The sequence below is a fragment of the Styela clava genome, chromosome 2 (assembly GCF_964204865.1).
Source record: "Styela clava chromosome 2, kaStyClav1.hap1.2, whole genome shotgun sequence".
In the NCBI taxonomy this organism is placed as follows: domain Eukaryota; kingdom Metazoa; phylum Chordata; class Ascidiacea; order Stolidobranchia; family Styelidae; genus Styela; species Styela clava.
Window position 1 is genome coordinate 7,509,223 of NC_135251.1, and position 15,524 is coordinate 7,524,746.

At 36.6% G+C, this 15,524-nt stretch overlaps 1 protein-coding gene across 3 annotated transcripts in view; it reads right to left on the minus strand.

The window, feature by feature from the left end:
* Positions 1-806: 806 nt before the first annotated feature.
* The window catches only part of LOC120335511 (cGMP-dependent 3',5'-cyclic phosphodiesterase-like), a 67,439-nt gene continuing 52,721 nt past the window's right edge, over positions 807-15,524 (minus strand). For all 3 annotated transcript variants that reach the window (XM_078119344.1, XM_078119342.1, XM_078119338.1), the window contains 4 exons: positions 9,596-9,814; positions 9,094-9,132; positions 8,167-8,273; positions 807-5,539 (listed from right to left, as the gene is read on the minus strand). In XM_078119344.1, coding sequence (XP_077975470.1) covers positions 5,377-5,539; positions 8,167-8,273; positions 9,094-9,132; positions 9,596-9,814 — 528 coding nt within the window. In that variant the 3' untranslated portion in view covers positions 807-5,376. The remainder of the gene's footprint in view (positions 5,540-8,166; positions 8,274-9,093; positions 9,133-9,595; positions 9,815-15,524) is intronic.

A 15,524-nucleotide genomic window follows, 5' to 3' on the forward strand; every position in this document is an offset into this window, starting at 1 on the left:
ATGCTTGAAAACGGCTGACTATTTCATCATTCTTTATTCCTTTTGCTGTACATAAAAAATCCGGATCATTTGTATCGTTAGCGTCTATTCCTTTCTATTTTCGAACTGAACCCCGATATTTAGACAGAGAATATGCGCATAAACTCTCGATGACAATATGGTTAATGAAGACAGCAGGGATGGCTTTAAATATAGGCCTATGTAGTAAAATCGGACACTGTAAAGTTACAGGATCACAGCTAGGGGGTCGTGTCTTTGGTGGCGTCCCGCTTTGAAGTAAAAAAATTATGGTAACCCTACTTCGACATGATGTTGAGACAACACCGCTTCGTCGTGCAATCGAGTCATAATATCTTAATTAATATTTGTTTTAATTAGAACCAAAACATTTTATCTAATCGCTTCGATATCTTGAAACTTACGTTACATCCAGCAGTGGGATTCAGCCGGTTCGCATCGGTTCTATAGAACATTCTCACGGAATTTTATGAGACCGGCGAACCGGTTAGCATTACTGGTTATTGTCAATGTTCTGTCTGTAACAGAACCGACTGAAAAATATGACTTTTGTGATGGAACCGGCTGACAAAAAATTTGAATCCCGTCACTGGTTACATCCTTTCTTCCAATAAGAGTATCAGGACATATTTTTTGTCATGGATTCACATTAATTACCGAATCCGTCACCGAAATTTTCGAACAATTTAACTTTCAACGAGTTCCAAAAACGGGATTATGATGTCATATTTTAAAAGTTTAACCCTACTCCTCTTACAGCTTTCACAAAAAAAATTTAAAAACAAACAAATATTTCACGTGTTTTATTGACGAAACGACAGTGGATACAACAATAGCTACATTTATCAATAGAGTAAAACTATAGAAAGGAACTAAATAATATATATATATATTGCAAACTGCAAAGTATTGTATCTGCTCCAAATTACTGATTGAGATTAGATAAAGCATAGAATTAGACATCTCCAATATTAAATAGGCAAAGCTAGTATGTCTTAAGTGATAAATTATACTTGCTATCTAGGCAGAAAGTTGCCACCTCTTTGGCTGAGGTATAACAGAGTTAATAACCATATGAAAGATGCGTTTTATCAGATGCAGTCAAACCTTTGAATCACTTAAAGTTCAATTATATTAGTTACCTATCGATCTTGATCGGTAAGTATGTTGATAGGTTTTTGTCTCTTTGACACTTTCGTATGTTCCGCGATATCTCACAAACGCGAGGTTGAATCTGGTCCAAATTTTGCATGTACATGTATCATATCTCGGACCAGAAGCCTATTGATTTTGAATAAATTATGTTGTATAATTAGCAAGTTACGAATTAATTGTGATGGAACACGGTGGTGTCGCTATTTAGTCAAAGCGAAGGAATCGAAACCCCAGTTGGATCGATAAGTCCGCGGCCTCCGATCGATATCTAGTTTGAAATTAGTGGCGGATCTACATGAAATGGTGCCTATGGCAAAGTCTGAATATGTGCCCCGCCCCTATGATCGTTAGTTGATAATTTTCAGTAATGGATCTTGAAATGAGATCCTTCTATGACAGGCCTGCACAACATACGGCCCGCGGGCCGCATGTGGCCTGCTAGATACTCCTGTGCGACCCGTGGGTGATTTGGAAACACGCCACTTATCGGGTCTAACAATCAAAGCCGGCATTGTTATGCAAGCGCGCCACTACTCCGATCATATTTGAAATCGTGAGATTTGTGTTTTGCATTAGTTTTTTTGCACTAGAATCTATGTTATTATTCAAGTAAAAGTACGAGTATCATTCATTTCTAAACGAGTTCATTAAATAACCAGCGAAACCAATAGTTTTTTTTTATCAAATATGACCATACATCTGGGATATCTAGCTGGTTGATAGACATATGACACACCAGGGCATCCCAAACCGGAGGTCGCAAAACCCAATTAGTGAAACTAGCGCAAAACATAAATATCACGTTTTCGATGGAATACATAGGATCAGAGAAGAACAACTTTGATCGCAAGACCCAAGAAGCGCCGCACTTACATCGAACTGTTTAGCATTTTCAATGGGGGTCGCCGTTTAATATATTGAAAGGAGTAGCGTGTTTTAAAGTTTGGGAAACCCTGCAACAGACCCTAGTTCACTAATGATTATTATTGTTTATTACCAATTCAGATGGCAACATGATTTGTCTGGTTAGAAAATTCTTGGATGTTACCAATTTAAATGGCAACATGGTTTGCCGGGTTAGAAAATTCTTGGACGTTACCAATTCAAATGGCAACACGTTTTGCTTGGTTAGAAAATGCTTGGCTGTTACCAATTTAAATGTCAACATTGTTTGTCTGGTTAGAAAATTCTTGACTCTTACCAATTTAGATGGCAACATGGTTTGTCTGGTTAGAAAATTCTTGGGTGTTACCAATTCAGATGGCAGCATGGTTTGTCTGGTTAGAAAATTCTTGGATGTTACCTATTCAAATGGCAACACGGTTTGCCTGGTTAGAAAATTCTTGGATGTTACCAATTCAAATGGCAACATGGTTTGTCTGGTTAGAAAATTCTTGGGTGTTACCAATTCAGATGGCAGCATGGTTTGTCTGGTTAGAAAATTCTTGGATGTTACCAATTCAAATGGCAACATGGTTTGTCTGGTTAGAAAATTCTTGACTCTTACCAATTTAGATGGCAACATGGTTTGTCTGGTTAGAAAATTCTTGGGTGTTACCAATTCAGATGGCAGCATGGTTTGTCTGGTTAGAAAATTCTTTGATGTTACCTATTCAAATGGCAACACGGTTTGCCTGGTTAGAAAATTCTTGGATGTTACCAATTCAAATGGCAACATGGTTTGTCTGGTTAGAAAATTCTTGGGTGTTACCAATTCAGATGGCAGCATGGTTTGTCTGGTTAGAAAATTCTTGGATGTTACCTATTCAAATGGCAACACGGTTTGCCTGGTTAGAAAATTCTTGGATGTTACCAATTCAAATGGCAACATGGTTTGTCTGGTTAGAAATTACTTGGACGTTACCAATTCAAATGGCAACATGGTTTGTCTGGTTAGAAAATTCTTGGCTGTTACGAATTCAAATGGCAACATGGTTTGTCTGGTTAGAAAATTCTTGGCTGTTACCAATTCAAATGGCAACATGGTTTGTCTGGTTAGAAAATACTTGGCTGTTACCAATTCAAATGGCAACATGGTTTGTCTGGTTAGAAAATTCTTGGCTGTTACCAATTCAAATGGCAACATGGTTTGTCTGGTTAGAAAATACTTGGATGTTACCAATTCAAATGGCAACATGGTTTGTCTGGTTAGAAAATACTTGGCTGTTACCAATTCAAATGGCAACATGGTTTGTCTGGTTCGAAAATTCTTGGATGTTACCAATTCAAATGGCAACATGGTTTGTCTGGTTAGAAAATTCTTGGATGTTACCAATTCAGATGGCAACATGGTTTGTCTGGTTAGAAAATTCTTGGATGTTACCAATTCAGATGGCAACACGGTTTGTTTAGTAGAAAATGAATCAAAAATGAAGGTTCAGGTTTGAAGAAATCAAAGAATTCAGAATCACATCTGCATAAGATACGTTGGGATTGAAATGATTAAATCAGTGGTTTTTCAAATGGGGGGAAGCTCCCCAAAGAGGGGACGTAGACAATTTTCTGAGGGCGTGTGAAGAAAAATAAAAATATTTGCTAGATTTGATCTTGCTCGCCTTATTTTTGGATATTAACATTATTTCATTATTTACGTTCCATCCACATATTTTCAACATGTTTTTGAATAAAACATACCTTCGCCTTATTATCTGTTATTTGTATCTTATTGTTAGCTAGTTATTTTTAAGGTGGGACGCTAGACATGACAAATATAATATAAGTACCAGGAAATATACCAAAATGTAATTAAAGTGCTGTGCAAAAATTTTCGTTACAAAAGACATTTAAATACATTAAAATGATTTGCTAAGAGATGAATTAACTGAAAACATGAAAATTTTAATGAGATGATCAAATATTAAAATCCAAAATACTTTAACTATAACAATTTAAATAAAAAATTACTATAAAAATACAATGTAGATGTAACACAGAAGTCCCTTCTAAAATGTGAAAAAAAACGCCTTTTAGACTCATAAGACTCGTAAAAAAAAAAAAACATGTTTTCGGCCTCCCAAACACGCTAGCTTTCATGGTCTAAGTCAGGGTGGTTCAAACGCGGGCCACATGTGGCCCGCTGCTTCATTATCTGCGGCCCGCGTCGCATTCGGAGAGGAATCAAAAAATCGCATTTCGTGTTGTTTCGTCATAAAATTAACCACAAAACTTTTTGACTTATTGTTGCATCACTAATGTCACTGAATTGACTAGTGTTATGGCTTGCTGAGGCAACTAGCGAAGTTAAACGAGCGAAGTTCTTGGCACTATTGTGACGAGAAACAATGCAAAAGTAATTTTGTGGCTCGCGGAGCTGCCAATCTTGGACCGCCCTGGTTTAAGTTGCTAATTAGAAATTCCATGACCCCCATTTTTGAAAACATCCTGGCTACGCCACTTTGTGTGGATCAAATTCTACATTGTAGCCAACCAATTGTATCAAATTTTACTTCCCGAAAAAAAAAAAAATTTTTGATTTCACGAATTTTCACGGTTTCAAATCGCCAATAATTACAAATTTCAATTCAATCCAACTCTTTGGCTTGATCTAGCATCAACTAGCAGCATTAATTTGAAAATTTGTCTTGTCTGTATATTGCATATGACAACTGCCAACCAGTGAGAGGATCCAAAGTTAGGAAATGGGTTCTCTTTTGTATAGAACTCGCTAACAACAGCTTCCTACGTTTCAGAAAACATATGTATGACACTACGCGAGGTACATTAACATGACGCGCTGTACAAAAATTCAGCGTTCCAGAAGTGTGTGTAAAAATATGGAGGTAACTAATTTTGTTCGCCCAATTTACATCAAGTTGTGAAAAGGAACTGAAACCTATAAGCAGGGGATATATATTCTCTTGACTAACACAGACAGTTCACGAACTCGTAATAAAACTAAATTAAGGAAAAACGAAATGAAATTATGTCTTAACCCTAACCTGGTACACATACTACAAGAGTACCAGACATTACACAATTGCTGCGGTCATTTTATGTCTAAATCACAAATAATTTGCGCGCCCCCGAGAATTCATCACATTACGTACAACTTCGTTTTCTCAAGTTTCAAATCGACAAATATACCACTAGTTATCAACTGTGGTGCACATTACACATATGCTGCCGTCGTCTAATGTCTGAAACAGAACCAAAACATGTTCACAGGTCACGGTGAATCCCCCCCCCCACTGCGTAAGTCTTTTCTCAGAATAATTCTTTTTCAAAATCTTCTGTTATAAAGTCTAATAATCCAGTATTCGGTAATCCAAGTTCTTTAAACTTTGTGCAAACGAGTCTCCATCGTTCTACGTTTGAATCGAAACGATCGTATGCTTCGGTATATGGAGGGAAAATTACTGAGAGAATCCTGTAAAAAATAAAGGAGAAATGATTAAATATGTGGATATGAAAGTCTGAAGTGCAAGGTATAAAGTGTTCACATAACAATATGAACAATATACTAGTCGCTAGAAAAACAGAAAATTTTAAAGTCAGATGACATCATGAATGAAATGCGAATAGGTATAGGTTAAATTGGAACAATATCCCACAAATTAACCCTCAAAACACTACACGAGCTTAAAGTTCTAGGGTATAATACTGTTCTGAAGTGCACGGACGACATTTTGAGCATCTAAGAATGTAATATAACGTATCCCTCTGAATAACTTTGTAAAGTTATTTTTGGTAATAATAAAAAGCTGTTTGACAAATTTTGTGTTTCTTGAGCGAACACCGTGTATATAATAATATGGTTCCATTACATTTGAACCCACGACAATTGCACCTGCATACTATTGCACCTATGGAATTTTTTTTGTTTTACGGATATTTGAACCCATACTAACCCTAACCCATGGGTTTTAGCACCCGCATATAGATTGAACCCGCGGATATACACATGGGTTCAAATGTACGTGGGTTCAAATGTACGGTCACCGTGAAATCCAATCGTCTGATTGAGCGCAAGTGACCTATCGCGTCACCTGTTACCAAATTTTCGAATAGTAAATTGCTATTCTAATAGTTGAATATTCGAATATATGCTCAGATATACTCAGTAACCAGTAATTATTGACTCGATTAATGTTATGTTACTAAACTTGCTTTTTATGTAAATTCTAACGTAAATCGCAACGTGGCTGAATTTCTGGCTCGTTGCGGACTCATTCAAACGCTCCGCGGACTCATTTGAGACCGCGGACTCGGGTTGGGAAACACTGGTGTAGATGGTTATAATCTTTTCCACGCTGTTCAGATGGGAATGCGCGAATATATATAAGAATTGCTAATATTGGTTTGTAATGCGATGAAATCCCATCTTGGCATGTCTGCCTCTCGCAATTGATGCGTATACGTATCGGGGAAGTTCTGTGGCGTGGTTATCAAATGAAAAAAAAACATGGGAGTATGGGTTCAAATGTACGTGGGTTCAAATGTTCGGTCACCATATATCATATGTTAATATAGGCAACCGCTGGACTGTACTGGCAGAACCCCATTAAAAAACACATGTTATGAAGGTATTTTCCATAAATTGAGGCAATACAGCAAAATTAGGGGTGAAAAGTTCGGTCTCATGGGGTTTGCAGGTTAATTTTAAAAAAAATGCGAAATTGCCTCCTAGTGGTTTCATTTCAAGAGCAAAAATAAACTGGTGAACATCATTCCACTTGTGCAGAGAAAAGCTCAACCCTAACAACAGCAATTTAGAAAAATGATGAATATGTAAATTTCGAGTCCAATTAAAAATTGAGAGTTCAATTGGAACATGCTTTCCTCCATTGTACTGTTGATTATCTTGTGAGGGAAGGCAGGCTTGAATCTTGCAGGAATAACAATATCCTGAACTCCCCTACACGCAGGGTTACCATATCATGCTTACTTTTAAGAATTGTGCTTATATTCCAGTCCGCGTCTTATACAGTAATAATATGCTTATTTCTAAGAAAAGTGCTTATTTTTGGGTTATGCGCTTATTTTGTCCTAGAAACAGAAATGACTCGGTAATGTTTTGAGTACAAAGCTTTGTCGCTCTCTCTCAGTGCAGACTGTTTCTGTTAATGGTAAGGTTTGCGGTATTTCGTGGCTGCATGCAACCTCGTTCGAAATGACTTCTAAAAAAAACTTGTGCTGATAATAAAACTTGTGCGGAGTGCGGAATGGAATTGTATATAATTTATTTTTCGTTTTTATTCTGTGTTTCATCCGTTGGTAAGTGACCCGCAAAATACCCCTTTGACACCCGTGCTTATTTTTGGCTCTAGGTAGATGGTAACCCTGCCTATACGTGACAGGTTTCAATCTCGCAGAGATAATTATGTGTGAAAAAAATGATGGCCTCTCAGAATCCGGTGGAAGACTCGTCCTACATAAACCTGGACTAATTGGACAAACTAGCGCTTCCAGTTTGCTGTTAGAGCAAGCAATTCATGGCTATTTTTATGCTGAATAACTTCAGGCCTTTATTATACAAGGCTTTTGTAGAAGTATCCACTGGTACATGAATAGCGCAGGTATGGCACATCGTGCCAAGCTTTAGGAATACGCTTGCCACTGCATCTTTGATTATCCTGCGTGGGTTCGCAGGTTCGAATCCCATGCGGAGATGGTTATGTGCGAGAAGATTGCTGGACTGAACCGACGTATTGTAGTTTACACATCCGCTGATCTTACGGAGCTTCCTTCACCATCAAGTCAATGCATCTGAAACAAATAACTGGCTAACTAATCGCATACCCTACTTGAACTGGTAACTGGACGAGAAGACGTGGTTCGCCATCTCATTATCTTTTCTCTCCCCTGAATCCTAATTTGGTCTTGCCTATCTAATTCATCACAAGCGGCAAAGTGTTTGACAGGCGTTCTAGAAGTATGTGCACCAAGATGGCGCACAACTTGAATCTGACCTGTTACACATACTATGTTCAGGATGTGCGCCATCTTGGTGCACATACTTCTGGAGCTCCGTTTGACATTATACACCGGACTCACCTGTATGCAGGTCTAGCAATGTGTTCCATAAAATTTATCTGCAATTCAGGAACGCAAGCTCTCTCTCTATCATTAGTTATCGCTGGAAGAATTCCTCTGGATTTTTCCTACAAAAAAGATATTAGGTTTAACAGAAACCCAATTACGAGGGATGACTGAAATCAAAATAACCTTCTGTCCCTAAACACATTCTAAAATAACAATTTTGTAAATGAGTTATTTTATAATGTGTTGAAAACAGCGTCACATACACAAGGGAAATGTAGAAATCAATGTTTCTTCCTACAAGTTTGAATGAAGCCAATGATTTTATTAGGTCACTATTTTCTACAGTTTTTAAATATGAAACAAAGGCTTTAATCGTAGTCTCGGTGTTAGACTTTAATGCTAATTTTCAAATGTAATTATTTTAAATTATTACTGAAGATACCAATATCAAATATGACTTTAGAAAAAAAAAAGCGAGTAATGCTCAAATGTATGGTCAAGAAGGTTGTGCATCAGTACTCGTATATAAAATTTGATTTAGTTAGGTCACTATTTTGTATAGCTTTTAGAAATGAAACGAAGGCTTTTAAGTAGTCTTATTGTTTGTGAGACTTACATGATTTGTTTTGGGCATCTTCGAAATGACTATAGGAAAAAACAAGAGAGCGAAAACAGAGATGATGCATGGGTACCCGCACATAAAGGCCTTATAGCATAATGTTTGCTGAAATGCTTGACGTACAAAGCTTGCTAGGATAAAAATTGTTCAATTGAAAAAAAATTGTTTTGGGCGAAATATAGCCTACACCCCATTGAGAAAAACAACATAAGGTTAGCAAAGCAATCCATATTGTTCCATATTTGATGTAGACACCCCCGCTGATGCAGCACTCAAGACAGCAGAGCAAAAATATATACAAAAGGATTAATCCAGCTCACCATATCACCTTGACTGAAGAATTCCTTGTAAATCAGTTCCTGGAATTGAAGAAGAATTTAAATTAATGCAAATAGATACTGCTTAAGCACCAGTGTTGGTGGACAGGTTAAGGAATCTCGAAATTATTTGGGGGGAAATGAAAGTTAATAAGGGTTTGAGTCTTGTAATGAAATAATACGAGGATAAAGCTACAAAAAGCTGAAACAACCAGAGATATTGATATCTGTCATATTCAGTCCATCTTCACTCGGATCTCAAAATCCTCACCACAGGTACAAATATGCAATACTAACAAGTGACAATAATCAAACCGGCAAATAAATAAATTCCCTCAAAAAATGTGAATCCTCAACTTAGGGCAGTAAATAAGACAGTTTTGTTGATATTCTGTCATTTTTGCGACCGTCCTCAACTGCAAATGCAATACTAATGCACTAACATTAAACAAATCAGACTAATAAATACCTAAATTTTCTCTAAATCTGTAATTTCTCAACTTACCGCGGTATTCTTTGTGTTCTTCCAATCTTTAGTTTGATCAGACAAATCGCAAGCCGTCATACTGAGGTCTAGCAGCAAAGATTTCTCTTCTTCGTTGCAATTTGATGGATCGAGACGACGTTCGGCCATTTCTTCTAGTTTTGGAACGATTTTGAGATGATGAGCGACGTCTGTAGCGAGTATGATGTCTTTAATGAGGTCAAGAACTCTCACATAATCCTGAAAAACAAGTATCGAAGGTCAAGGCAATTGTCTAGGTCAGGGCTACCCAACTATTTTTACCAAAGATCCGCATACAAACTTCAAAATTATTTGGGTCCGGTCTTTCCAGAAATTATATTTCGGCATCCTCAAACATGCACTTCCTCGGTCGACTAATGATTTTTAGCTAATCAAGATTATTTATTATGGTGTTATAGTTCTTTTTATATATATTTAAATCTATAGAAGTGATTTTATAAAAGGAAACTTCAAAAGTGGGGCTAATGATCCAAGGTAAAGAATTAGGCGCGGTCCAAATCGAATACCCGAAAGGTACGGATTCGGACCGCCGCCCGCCAGTTGAGTAGCTTTGGTCTATTGCAGTGGTTCTCAAACTTTTTTTTGGCCCATTTTCGTTAAACCGAACATCTGCGGCCCATTAACTTTTTCATGCGAAAAAAATATGTCCACGGAAAATAGATACCTTCACTTTAATGATTTGAATAAAAATTACTCTTCAGTTACAGAAAACAGCATCTTCATTCATTGCTATTATAATCAAAATTTACCCATAGTGACACAAATGGAACTGAATTGTTTAATAACTTTAGCATTTTTTAACAGATTTGTTGCTCACTTGAAAGTTTTGCTGCGGTCCTGCAGTGGGTGATAGCTCACTGGTTGAGAACCAGTGGTCTAGTGCTACATTTCCCAAACAAGGGAAAATCCCCCTCCTACCAGTGAGAAATTTTGTGGTTTTGGGTGAGGGATTTTGTTTCGTATTTGCTGTAGTATTTCTAATAAGCTTTAGTTCTTTATTATTACAACAATACTTATTATATAACTACATAAAAAGCACAAAAGTGGAATCGTTACTTGGGCATAACACTAGCTATGGATTTATTAAAGATTGAACAAGGAAGGAGTTTTTATTCATATTGAAGAAGGAAGACAGAGTTACAGAATTCGCAAAGGGAGGAATTAAAAATGAACGTTGGGAATCACTGGCCTAGTAGGTAAAGTGTTAGACTTAAATGTGTTGGCATCTCAAATTACATTACTCCGATTCGAATCCCATGTCCGCCGTATCACCCAGAGTGTGATAAATTGGGGTAGGCAATGCTGAACCAATGAGATTTTGGCCGTTCCAATAACTATAGCTCTTTACATAATGATAGATAGCAGTGTTCACTATTAGCGCACTTTTTTGCTTCGAAGCACTTTCGCAACTTTTTTTAGGGACTGCGAAATAGCACTTTTTTCCGATTTTGAAGAGAAATAGCACTTTTTTCCGATTTTGAATGGAATAAAAATTCAAAGTTAACAAATATTTTCGAGTATTAAAGTGACAAATAAGTAACATACTAGTACTTTTGTAACTCAATTCTGCTTATCATAACGATATTTACCGGAATTCTAACCTATGAGATGCAGACATAGGAGATAAAGCTTTTGCATTAACGGCAAAATTCTTGTTTATAATATGATTATTATACAAGCACACCGATTCCGCTTCTCCCGCAAAAACGCTCCGCGTCTTTGAAACCAGATGTTGGAATACTACACAGTGCGTTTCTTTCAACGAGAGTGGTCATGTGACTATCAATGATATCGTTGAATTCAAAACGACTATAAAAGTGTTAGTAAAGTGTTATAGTCACTTTGGATGTATTGTGACCAAAGTGCACGATTTTCAAATCAGACGAAACTTTTAGCAGCATGTCACAGATTTGCAAAATCACCAAATTCACAAAATACCATTAAGTGCCATTTTATTGTAATCACAATGTTGAAAGCATGAGACATTTTGCGATATTTACACAACTATTTTTCATTGATATGCGAGTACCGGGCAAAATTCAATATTTTATTGAATTGAATATTTTTAACGAATAACAAATATTTTTGGAACGTTGATGGAAACATTAAAAAATCGGCAACTAAGCCTTTTTACTGATTAATTCCGTTGCAATCGCTAATTGTTCTTGTCACCGATCCCTTTGGCGGCGATATCCAGGTTTTGTTAATCTATATTCCCGCACTCTCTCTTTTTTAGAAATATAAATTCTTGCGGGTCGGCGGACATCGAAGTTTTATATTTCAGGTTTACCCGTTTGTTCACATCGGCAACAGCTGTTGAAGACATTGAGGACTCAAATTAACATTTGCGTTGGCTTTAATATTACCTATCAAGATTTGTAAATTTACCGGTCCCAATTTTATGCGAATGGTAATATTATTGTCGATACCGTGATGCTGATATTTATTAAGACGATAACTAACTTTCTCATGTTTTTCTATGGTGATAAACTTCACAACTCTGAAATTGTGCCAATCCTGAATGTTTATTTAAAATAGTGATTGAATAATTCGGCAATAAAGGCATTTCTGCGTGGTCATAAGACGAGATGACGTTAATGAACAGCACTTCTTATACGGGATATTTTACGTAAGCGACTTAATGCTAAAAAGATTGGACTCGAGTGCTTTTTTTTCGAGTGCTCGAGTGCCTAATAGAGGACAGAGGTCAGGCGCTAATTGTAACTGATTCCCTCAAGTTTCAACATGTTTTCAACAAAACAATACCCAGGCGATAATTATAGCTAAAATGTTACCGAGCAATTCACAATTTTATTTATGGAATTCGAAAATTCACCAGTTTCTCGACGATATTGATAATGTCACGCCCTAATTATTAGTGCAAAAAATACTCCCCTTCTTCTGCGGCGGTTTGACTTGTTCTATGTTCCAATCTTCAGAAATTTCTGACACTGAGGGATATAGAATACTGAATCCGGAGGGTTCAATCCCTGTCGACTCGACTTACTGGTGATTTTCCGTTTTGGAATGCGTGGAACATTCTCTATTTTAAATTAAATGACGTTTCGCGGACTAGAGTTCTCCCCGAAAATGATGTGTACCAGACGTTAGTTAGACGATAGATAAAACATTAGATGAATATATTTCATGACGCCCCGTTTTCGAAAAAACAAAATTATATCGCAAAAAATGCGTTTTGATACATTTGGATTGAAACATTATTTACGGTTAATTCAGATCATATTTTATTCTTCATGACACCCGGTATCCGAAAATACAGTTGTATTCGAAAAATGTGTTTTGTTACATTTAAAATAAAACATTTTTGCGATTAATTTAGATCATATTTTATTCTTCAGGACACCCGTTTTCGAAAATACAAGGTTATATCGCAAAATGTGTTTTGTTACATTTAAAATAAAACATTTTTGCGATTAATTTAGATCAAATTTTACCTTTCACGGCAACCCGTTTCCGAAAATACAAAGTTATATCACAAAAAAATGCGTTTTGTTATATTTATTTTGCATTCCCGATAAAATACATATTTTCCCTAATTAAAGTCGTCGATGAATCTGTTCCTGTCGGTCAAGCTTGACATACCTTCGGACGAGTGTGGGGCGGTTTTTTGGTCGACGATAAATTAGATTTTATAATGGAAGTGAATTTGTCTCAAGATGGTATTTTACGATTCTTGCCCACAGAAAATAAACACGCTGACAGGCTTGGTTATAATTGATATTCGTTTAATTTATTTTACACTATTAATAAACCCGCCACACCGAGTGCGGCCATATAAATTGCAGTCGCATCGCTATAATTATAATTTACAACAAAACAATACCCCGAAGGTCATTGAAGCTGAATTCGTTACCGAGTAATTCACAATTTTATTTACGGAATTTGCAATTTCAAGATCTCACTTGACGATTTTGATGATGTCATGCCCTAATTATTACTGCTTAAATGCCTCAAAATACAACAAATGTAATCATTTTCGACGATAACAGGCGCAACAATTCGTAAACGAGCCTGTTATAACGAAATTCGCGATTGATTTTACCTCTCTCTTGTTTACAATTTTAACATCCCGCCGGTCATGTATGGTCGAATAAAATGTTCACATATTCGAAACATGACTTGGCCAAGGATGGAAGGGATCACTAAAGAGCTAATAGAAAGTACATACGCGAGGGTATGATATTAATATCGAGAATATTTGTGAGCATATCACGGAAATATTTTGCACCCGGCTGTTTGTTGGCAGAACAACGATACGCTAAAGTTAATTGATCGAATACAGGGAAGCAGTGTTCACTATTAGCGCACTTTTTTGCGAAAATTGCGAAGCACTTTCGCAACTTTTTTTAGGGACTGCGAAATAGCACTTTTTTCCGATTTTGAAGAGAAATAGCACTTTTTTCCGATTTTGAATGCAATAAAAGTTCAAAGTTAACAAATATTTTCGAGTATTAAGTTGACAAATAAGTAACATACTGGTACTTTTGTAACTCAATTCTGCATATCATAACGATATTTACCGGAATTCTAACCTATGAGATGCAGACATAGAAGATAAAGCTTTTGCATTAACGGCAAAATTCTTGTTTATAATATGATTATTATACAAGCACACCGATTCCGCTTCTCCCGCAAAAAACGCTCCCGGAGCGTGGGCGTTTCTTTGAAGGAGAGTGGTCATGTGACTATCAATGATATCGATGAATTCAAAATGACTATAAAAGTGTTAGTAACGTGTTATAGTCACTTTGGATGAATTGTGACCAAACTGCACGATTTTCAAATCAGACGAAACTTTTAGCAGCATGTTACAGATTTGCAAAATCAACAAATTCACAAAATACCATTAAGTGCCATTTTATTGTAATCACAATGTTGAAAGGACGTGGCATTTTCCGGAATTTTGCGATATTTACACAACTATTTCTCATTGATATGCGAGGACCGGTGGGCAAAATTCAATATTTTTTAAATCGAATATTTTTAAGGAGTACCGAATAAACATGGTGGAAACATTAAAAAATCGGCAACAAAGCCTTTTTACTGGTTAATTCCGTTGTAATCGCTAATTGTTCTTGTCACCGATCGTTTTGGCGGGGATATCCAGGTTTTGGGTAATCTATATTCCCGCCCTCTCTTTTTTACAAATATGAATTCTTGTGGGTCGGCGGACATCGAAGTTTTATATTTCGGGTTTACCCGTTCGTTCACATCGGCAACAGCTGTTGAAGACATTGAGGACTCAAATTAACATTTGCGCTGGCTTTAATATTACCTATCAAGATTTGTAAATTTACCGTCCCAATTTTATGCGAATGGTAATATTATTGTCCATACCGTGATGCAGATATTTATTAAGACGATAATTAACTTTCTCATGTATTTCTATGGTGATAAACTTCGCAAATCTGAAATTGTGCCAATCCAGAATGTTGATTTGAAATAGTGATTGAATAATTCGGCTATAAAGGCATTTCTGCGTGGTCATAAGACGAGATGATCTTAATGAACAGCACTTCTTTTACAGGATATTTTTCGTATGCGACTTAATGCTAAAAAGATTGGGCTCGAGTGCTTTTTTTTTCGAGTGCTCGAGTGCCTAATAGAGGTCAGGCGCTAATTGTAACTAATTCCCTCAAGTTTCAACGTGTTTTCAACAAAACAATACCCCGGCGATAATTATAGCTAAAATGTATCGAGCAATTCACAATTTTATTTATGGAATTTGCAAATTCACCAGTTTCTTGACGATTTTGATATTGTCACGCCCTAATTATTAGTGCAAAAAATACTCCCCACCTTCCGCGGCGGTTTGACGGGTTCTTTGTTCCATTCTTCAGAAAGTTCTGACACCGGGGATATAGAATACTGAATCCGGAGGGTTGAA